A 9,158-nucleotide genomic window follows, 5' to 3' on the forward strand; every position below is an offset into this window, starting at 1 on the left:
CACACTGTATTTTGATCTGATACTCGATCCTGATTCTCGCATAAGTCTGAAAATGGCATAGTGGAACCTCCTGGTATGATCCAAATTGTTTCATGGATCTCAGTGTGTTGAATATCATGAGTACCCATGGATTGCCAACTTCTTTTCAATTTTTTATTGTCAATCAGAGAAAGTTGTCTGGTGATTGTTTCATTTCAGAAGTTCCTTTGGTTTTCACTCATAGTTTTGTATCAAGCCTCAACCGCCAGGAGAGTGAATCAAATTAATGTTATTCTCAATAAACATTCAAGCTAGTACATAACATTTCCCACACAACCAAGTCCACCGGAAATAAAATTGCATACCCAACCAAGTACTCATGCAGCTGAAGAGCACTTGGTAATTTGGTATATCTTATTCTAAATTCATGCATCAAGAAAGAAGAATTGAATACCTAGTTGGGGCTAAGGCTGCATTCAGCAATCTGCCTCCATGATTCCAAAGTTCCTTTGTCTTTACGGTCTGTTTTCCACAGTGCCAGGCGACTTATCTGGAAGTTCAGGCCATCGATGCTCTCATCAAGAACATAAGCTTTTTCTCGAGCTTTATTCTTCTCATCTTCTGTAAGAGTCCCGTAAAGGAGGCTAAGATGGGGCATATACCCTACAAAGATAATTTATGGTTATAGGCTCAAAAACATTATCATTAATGCTCGATTTATGCTTCCCATATTCTTATGTCACGAGTCCAAGCATGAAAGTCAAGAATACTTACGATTAGACCTCTTGTACCCAAAATACCTACAGCAGTGTTCACTTGCATCCATTACCTGGAAGAGTATTAGGTAATTATCAATTTATCATACATATACAACCGTAAAAGAAGAAAAGTATTATCAGAAAACAAGGATGTGATTACCTTAATGCATCTGAAACAAGATTGGGGAACAAGAAAAGAGAAAAATACCATCAATTTCTAAAGAATTACCTTAATGCATCTGAAACAAGATTATAGATCAAGAAATTAGAAAAATACCATCAATTTCTAAAGAATGTTTTCAGACCCACCTCAGGCGTTGAATGGAAGAGCAAATAAAGGCATTGGGAGGGAAAAGCCCCAGAAACTACAAGATCAGCCTTAGCATGATAAGCCTTGAGCCCTTCACAGGCTGACCTAAACTTCTTCAAAGCATCCTCCTCTGTTAAGCTCGTAGCACCCACAACAGTTATATGTGGTGGGATCTCTGGCCCACCAAACTCTGATCTAAGAACCCCCATCAACTTTTTCAGCTTTTCTCCCACAACTTCAGGTGGAATTGCCCACACTGAATAATCATTCTTTTCAGCAACAACGCCTGTTTCATTGGTGATCTCCATGATGATGAGTGTAGGGGTACTCTTTTACAGCCTTATAGGGGTTGTTTCCGAGTCCTGGTAGGACTCCGAATATAAATAAATGGATAAACCACGTTCCTCTAGTCTAGCGCTTGTAAGTCAAGCCACCTGATTTGATTTTAGCACTTCTTTTTTATTTTTCTTTTTTTCCCGAGAGCATTAGAGAATAAATTAAAAAGAAAGCTAAAACATTGTGGAAAACCCACAGTATATATTTTTGTTTATTGTAGATTATATCAGTGAATTGACAATTTTGATTTTGAAAAAACATCAATAAATTGTTTTTTTAAGGGTAAAACGATAATTTTCTTTGGTTTATTTGTAAATTTTGAATTGTAATGGGATGTCTTAATTTTTTCATTACTTTATTCACAGTTAAATAATTTTGTTACTTTTAAAAGCAAATTATTATTATACTATGATCTAGGGTCTTTTTAGACATTTAAATTTTCAAAAGTTGATTTAAGGAGCTAATTTGTGATTTCAAAGTGGATTTTTTGTAAACATGTTTGGGTCTTGAGAATTTAGTATTTTTAAAAGACAAAAAAACACAAACAGTTGCTAATGCGTGCATTGTACGCCTTATCATATCAGCCACTTCGCTGCTTTTAGGCGACACGTGCGGCTGACTCTTGTGCTAAAAAATATTAGTCCACCATATCATTCGATTCATCATGGCCGTATCTTCCTCCCTGAGCGGCGTATGTAGTCGCCGGATCTCTTGTATATTAACAACATCCTTTTTTTTCTCTTTCTGCTATAAACTTGTGTTTGGCCCTTCACATTTTTATATCAACCCTTCAAGTTATTTTTCTTTTGATTTTGTTCCTTATGTTTTGATTTCAATTTGTCTTATTTTAATTCATTTCTCATTTTTTTTTTCATTTGCATCCTTCTTTAATTTATTTTGTCTATCAGATATAGTCTTTATTCTTTTGATTTTTTTAAGATAGTTTCTGAATTTGTTTTTTTTTTTTTTAATTTCACCCCTATATTTTTTTCTCCTTTCATATTTGATGCTCATTCCTTTTTTTTCTTTGGTTAGTTTTTTAATTTGGTTTTTTTTTTTCAATTTCATAATTTAGCATTAAATTGGTTGACAATTAAAATTCTTAATTGAACCCGAGTTCTTAATTTTACGGGTTGCAAATTTAAAATATTAACCTAGTTCTAGAACATTCATTTGAATCAATTACTATGGGTTAAAATAATAAATTTATTGATTTTCCTATAATGGCTTTCATACTCACCTTCCTTCAATTATTGTGGATTAACCATTTTTAATTGATCGAGGTTATTATTGTCTTTTTTATTTTTTTTGCAAAGTTAAGTTACTATAATGCCCATAAATACAAAACAACACTTAACTTGGGTCTCAGATTCTGTTTTTTTTAAATCACTTTTCAAGCTTGACTTCAAGGACGTTATCTTCATCTTAGGAGCAATTTGGCCTTTTACTTAATGTTGATACTAATTAAAAAAAAAACTATTTTATTTTTTTTCCTGATTACATCCATTGATAGTGGATTGGTTGAGAAATAAACATCATAAATGTTTTTTTTGTGTTTTGTTTAGGGTTATCACAGTCTCAAAAATACATCTATTTTAGGACTAATACTCAAAATTGTGAGCATCTAGTTTTTATCATATAATAAAATAAAAATTATTTTTTAATAAAAAAAGTTATCAAACCCAACTAAGTTCATGAACATAGTCGTGTGTGACCGGGTTATCCAATATGTCATTGTCTCAATACTTTTTTAAAAAAAATTTCTTCTTGGTTTTTTTATAAGTTGATTCATGATTTTACCGATCATCCGAGTTTTCTTTGAACCTATTAAATCAACAAATTCACATCTTGTCTAGGTTTAATAACATTGCCAAACAATCCCCATGCTCTTAGTGTTCTTTTTTATGTTTGAAAAAAATTGGTTCCATCTATGGCAAAGCGCATGTAAGAACCCTAATTTTCATGACAATGATAATTGTTTCCCATAAAAAAAAAACTAATTTCTACAACCTTTTAAGCCTTGAAACTCGAGAAAAACAAGGTAAATTTTTCTTTTTATACATTCTGAAATGTTCATATAAACACTACTGAATTTTTTATCAAAATTTTAGCAGAGCTTCATCTATATTTGAGACATCCTAAGTTATCGACAAACACTTGTGCACTTCTACAACAACTTTCTAACTCTTTAATCCAATCATCGTAGATAATATCTCATCATTATTTCAACAACAATTTCACATCTCTTTTAAGTATTAAAAATCGTTAGAAATGAAATAAATAAACAACATTCGAATCATAATAAAATAATAAACATTAACAACTTGAATAACTTGAGTTAGCTTTACAGGTGTAAGAAGATAAAAGTATTTAGATCACATATTATAACTTCATAATCTATTTATTTACAAACTCAAAAGATATAAGATGCATTAATGTTTATCATCATTACCTATAGCTAAAAAGGAAATTTATAATATCAAGCAACTATTTCTGGTGCGTTGAAGTTGAACATAAAACAAATGATTAACATTATAATATAATCAATTATCATCACAGTCATTAAAAGATTTTTAGCACAAAAATCAAGAATATTATAATATAATCAATTATCATCACAGTCATACTTAAACTTATCGATTAATCAATTTCATCCTTGTTCTTACGATTAATCAGATTACAACCTTATAAGTGTTTATACTTCAATTATCTCACTTAGATGTAAATCTATCTTTCCATTCCATTACTTATCTTTGTCAATCCATGTGTCGTGTTTTCAATGCCACTATTTTCACTAGTTATATCAATCCAAGTGCATAGTCCTATAGTTTTCAAACAACTTAATTAAATAAATACTTTAGTACAATCCCGACAGATCCTTAATTAACTATATAAATCCATAAAATATAACTAAAATACAAATCATATCAGTCTTTGTTTTATCCTCTACAATCATGTCAGTCTACCATCTTTTTCATTCACTAAATATGGCTCTAGTAATTGAAAAATCATGGTCTAAGTTTTTGGACCCTAAAATCCCAAATGTGAACAATTTGTTCATCCAAAAACATGAAAACATATTTTATTAACCTCTATAAAATTATTTATAACAACAAAACACACTTTAATTGCTTTAAAAACTCAAAATCAAATGAAAAAATCTTTTTGAGCTTCAATCTAGCCACTTTTTCTGCATCATTACAAGTTAAAACTGCCTACATTGAGTTTATGTTTCAAAATCAAATTCATAAATATCAAAATCGAAGTAATTGGTAATGAAATTTGGGACTTAAATAAAGAAATTCAAAGATACAAGGGATCAAATGTAAAAAATAAAAATAAAAATAAAGAGACTAAAGTGTATATTTACAAGCCTCATGAACAACATACATGGGGAAAGGATATTATTTTTTCTTCAATATCAATTTAGATCCATCACTACAAGATTTCACAGTTTTACCGACGGAACAATTCCGTCGGTGTGTGATTAGAAGTTCGTCGGTGATTTTCTTACCGACGTCATCACCGACGGATTACGTCCGTCGGCTTTCCTTTCGTCGGTGATTCCCCATTCCGTCGCTATATCGGTCGGCAAAACAAAAAAACCATTTGCCGATGGTTTTACAAACGGAATTTGCGCGCAAAAAAAAAAGATTCCCGCTTGAAATATACCGACGGATTTTTAGTCCGTCGGTGATATCGTGATTTACCGACGGCTACTAACCGTTGGTAAAGCTGTCGGTGAGTTTATGAAATACCAACCGAATATATCCGTTTGTAAATTCATCAGTAAGTGTGGCAGCTACTATTAAATGCCGACGGATTAGTTCCGTCGGTAAGTCGGTCGGTGAGTTTTCATAATACCGACCAAATGAATCCGTCGGTAAAATCCTTGGTAATAGTTTTTTTAAATTTTGTTTTTAAAAAATTATTTAGGATATATAATATAAAACTACATAAATTAATTGTAATACAAACCAATTATGCAAATAAAATTTATATTAAACATAAAAAAAAAACAAAGTTAAATAATATTCATTACAAACTGAATATGTTTCAAAAAAAAATATGAAATGAAGTTTTAAAGGTAAATAATGTTTATTACAAATCAATATAATGGTGGAGCTGGAGGAGGAGGAGGAGATCCTGGAGGAGGAGGCTGGTGGTTATACGACCAAAAAGGATTAGGCGCACATGTTCCACTATTTGCCATGTTCATAACCATTTCGCGAAGCTGTTCATAAGCCGCTTTTTGTTGTTCATAAGCCGCTTTTTGTTGTTCATACTCCGCTTTTTGTTGTGCTTGAGACGCTTTGATTTGCTCAAACTCTGCTCTTTGTTGTGCATGAGACGCTTTGAGTTGTGCGTACTCTGCTAATAGGTGGTCGTATTTGTCGGTGAGTTGAGCCGTGTGTTGCTGCAAGGCCACGAACTCCTTAGATTGGGAGCTCGATATTGATTGGGAGCTCCCAACGGTTGAAACACTACGGGTTGACCGCAAGTTATCGGCCGTTGTGTTGGAGAGCCCGTAAACCTGATTTTTATATGGTCCACCTAACGAGCCAACCTCCATCCACAAATCCGGATCGAATTCCGGATGGGTCAAAATATCGTCCCCGTATCTCTCCCTCAACCGATTATTATAGGTCTCTTGAAAATAAATAAAAAAAGTAATCATCATATTCAATTCAATAAATATAATAACTTACAAAATAAAATGGTCGAACAAACATACCACGAAATGTTGAGCACGGTTATCAACGAACTATTGCGCCCCCTTTTGGCGGTCTTGACTCCGCACGTGCGTCTCCACAAACAACTCCATCGGGCTCGGCTCACGTCCAAGAGACGCAGCCTATAATGAAAAAAGATATATTAACAACAACTTAATTTAACGATATATTTCATTTAAATTAATCTTACCATCTGTTTCGCATGTGCAGCAAGCGGAACGGAGCCGCCAGTGTGCGTTGTCACCGAGCCATGAATTGGCCGATTCTGGTTGCCAGCACCGGACTGTGAGCGTCGTGTGAACCACTCAGACGTCACGTGCTCAAGATAGTGCATCCATATATTTTTCGGGATGTATATCGGTTTGAAATCCCTCAAACCACAACATCATTCCAGCCTTGGAAACCCCTATCCCTCGCGGGTTTTTTTGCCCTTTTCTGTGCTTCATACCAAAAATCACGCAACCTACTTCACGTAACCAAAAATTACATTTTGAAACATAAATTTTAGTCTAAAAAAAATCTTGTATTTTTTTCGATCTTACCTAGTTGCTGCGTGATTTTCCCACACCCTCCTCACAACAGTGTTATGCTCACTGTCCCAGCAGAATTTGTGCTGTGTATAAATAAACAAGTTTAAATAAAAACAATAATTTATTTACAATTATATTAATAATTTATTAGAAATAAGCTGAAAATTATAAATTAACACCAACCTGAAATCTGCCAAACCATGCATTGATTTGAGGCATCCATTCAGGATGCTTGGATATTTGACTCCATTGAAACAATGGAATTTCCATCGACGATTTAAACGCCGATGATATTACTCGGGCGGCCTCAATGTTTGTGAACCTGAAAATAAATGAAATAAATTAAATAGTGATTACTTCATAAATTATGTTGTAATTTTTTTTTTAAAAAAAATTAAACCTTAACAAACTTACATTGAAAGGTCGTCCTTCCACTGTGCCCGTACTTGCGGGTAAATTGATTCCGCTGCGAAGGCACGCCGCCTCTGCACTGTGAAGTACCGCTGGAAGAGGCAGCATCGGTTGACGGCGTAGGTGGTGTAGGTGCCTCTTCTTGAGAGGCACCTAAGGAAATATCATCATCCCTGCTAGACGAACTAGATGCGACCGTACGTGAGCGACCAGCTCTGGTTTTCATTCTACGCATCTCCACAATTTTATACAAATAATTATATAATTAAATTCAAATGTTAAAAAAAATTCGACAGCACCTCCCCTATACCGGATACTACCCAAATCCACAAACCTGCACATATTAACAAAAGTCACAACCAATTGACCCAATCTATACTAATTATTCCAACATATTCAATTACTAATCCTAAGGTAAATTCAACATTAAGAATTACAATTCAACAAATTATTCAATAATTATGCCAATATAACAATAAAATATATTCAATAAAAAAAAACTGTAGACTAACAATTAAAATTAATTGAAAAAAATTAAACATAAATCATGCAATAATAGAGTAAAATTAACAATTATTCCAAAATATTCAATTACTAATACTAAGGTAAATTCAACATTAACAATTACAATTCAAAAAATTATTCAATAATTATACCAATACAACAAAACAATAAATTAAAAAAAAAAACTCTAGAATAACAATCAAAATAAATGCAAAACATTAAACACAAATCATGCAATAATAGAGTAAAATTAATAATTATTCAAACATATTCAATTACTAATTCTATGGTAAATTCAACATTAACAATAAATATTCAACAAATTAACTAATAATAATTATGCCAATACAACAATAAAAAATATTCAATAAATTCAAAAAAAAAACTATAGACTTTAGCAATGAATTATGCAAAAAAAAACTATAGACTTTATCTACATTACAAAAAAATACACCAGAAAAAAAAAACATACCAAAAAAAATAGCAAAAAAAAAACCCTTAAAGCAAAAAACATACATACCTTTTAAACTAATGGAGATTCACGAGAAAAATTGCTAGAGATTGTAGGTGAAACCTTTGAAGAACGGAAAGGAAAAGAATCGGTGAAAAACTGAGGAGAAAATCGGTGAAAAACTGAGGGGAGAAGAAAAAATGAACTGAAGCGGCGGTTGGGGGGATTTATTTGGCAGTTTTACCGACGGATTCACCGACGGATATAAAATTAATTATTATTTTAATTTATTCCGTCGGTGAAGTGTCAAAAATCCGTCGGTAAATTTTGAATTTCGCACCAAAATTTTTAATGACCCTCCGTATTTTTTGTGGTCCGTCGGTAATTCCGTCGGCGATCTGACGCGGTCAGAGATGCATTCAATGCACAACCTTTTGGAATTGGCGCGGTTCGTCGGTAATTTCGTCGGTAAAATTGACCCTCCGCCAAATTGCCGACGTACTTATATCCGTCAGTATGATTGTCAGTGAGTGTGGCATTTCAAGTAATTATTTTCGAACTCTCTGTGAAACGCCGACGGAAATAGTCCGTCGGTATGGTCTTCGGTGATTGTGGCATTTCAAGTAATTATTTTCGAAACTCTCTGTGAAATGCCGACGGACTTAGTCCATCGGTATAGACGTCGGTGATTATGACATTTCAAGTAATTATTTTCGAACTCTCTGTGAAATGCCGATGGACATATATCCGTCGGTACGGACGTCGGTGATTGTAGCATTTCAAATATTTATTTTCGTGTTACAAAATATATCATCCATGATCTATAATTATTTCAAGTAATTATTTCGTGATTGTGGCATTTCAAGTAATTATTTCAAGTAATAAATATTTCGTGTTACAAAATATATCATCCATAATCTAAATTACATGAAAGAAAGGGTTTTACACAGGGCTTAAATTTGATTGTTAGTCAGAATTTTCTTCTTCTTCGTCATCAATTGAATTGTCATCACCCTCATCGCAATCTTCAATATGGATATCGTCTTCTTCATCCACATTTGCTTGTCCGCTAGAGCTCAAAACAACATTCAACTCCTCTGCGTCAACATCAACAAGACTATTATCGAAAACACGAAAATTTGAATT

The 9,158-nt window shown here is 33.0% G+C and overlaps 1 protein-coding gene across 2 annotated transcripts; it reads right to left on the minus strand.

Moving 5' to 3' along the window:
• Positions 1 to 253: 253 nt before the first annotated feature.
• On the minus strand, positions 254 to 1,464 carry LOC18107131 (cyclic phosphodiesterase). Of its 2 annotated transcripts, none has more exons than XM_024588863.2 (3): positions 1,047 to 1,464; positions 754 to 808; positions 254 to 600 (listed from the first exon to the last, which is right to left on the minus strand). In XM_024588863.2, the coding sequence occupies exons 1-3, from the start codon at positions 1,353 to 1,355 to the stop codon at positions 434 to 436; spliced, it is 531 nt and encodes a 176-aa protein (XP_024444631.1). In that variant the 5' UTR covers positions 1,356 to 1,464; the 3' UTR covers positions 254 to 433. The 2 variants fall into 2 exon arrangements, with proteins under 2 accessions (XP_024444631.1, XP_006373124.2); XM_006373062.3 differs by having other exon boundaries at positions 254 to 642; positions 1,047 to 1,456.
• Positions 1,465 to 9,158: the final 7,694 nt, after the last annotated feature.

Source organism: Populus trichocarpa, chromosome 17, assembly GCF_000002775.5.
Source record: "Populus trichocarpa isolate Nisqually-1 chromosome 17, P.trichocarpa_v4.1, whole genome shotgun sequence".
NCBI classification, from domain to species: Eukaryota; Viridiplantae; Streptophyta; class Magnoliopsida; order Malpighiales; family Salicaceae; genus Populus; species Populus trichocarpa.

Excerpts from the sequence above, each read along its gene's own strand:
- LOC18107131 (XM_006373062.3), bottom strand. The coding sequence starts at position 1,355 with ATGGAGATCACCAATGAAACAGGCGTTGTTGCTGAAAAGAATGATTAT. Across the intron at positions 809-1,046 it reads TCTTCCATTCAACGCCTGAG|GTAATGGATGCAAGTGAACA; the intron begins GTGGGTCTGAAA and ends ATACTCTTCCAG. Across the intron at positions 643-753 it reads TGGGTACAAGAGGTCTAATC|GGTATATGCCCCATCTTAGC; the intron begins GTAAGTATTCTT and ends TTATCTTTGTAG.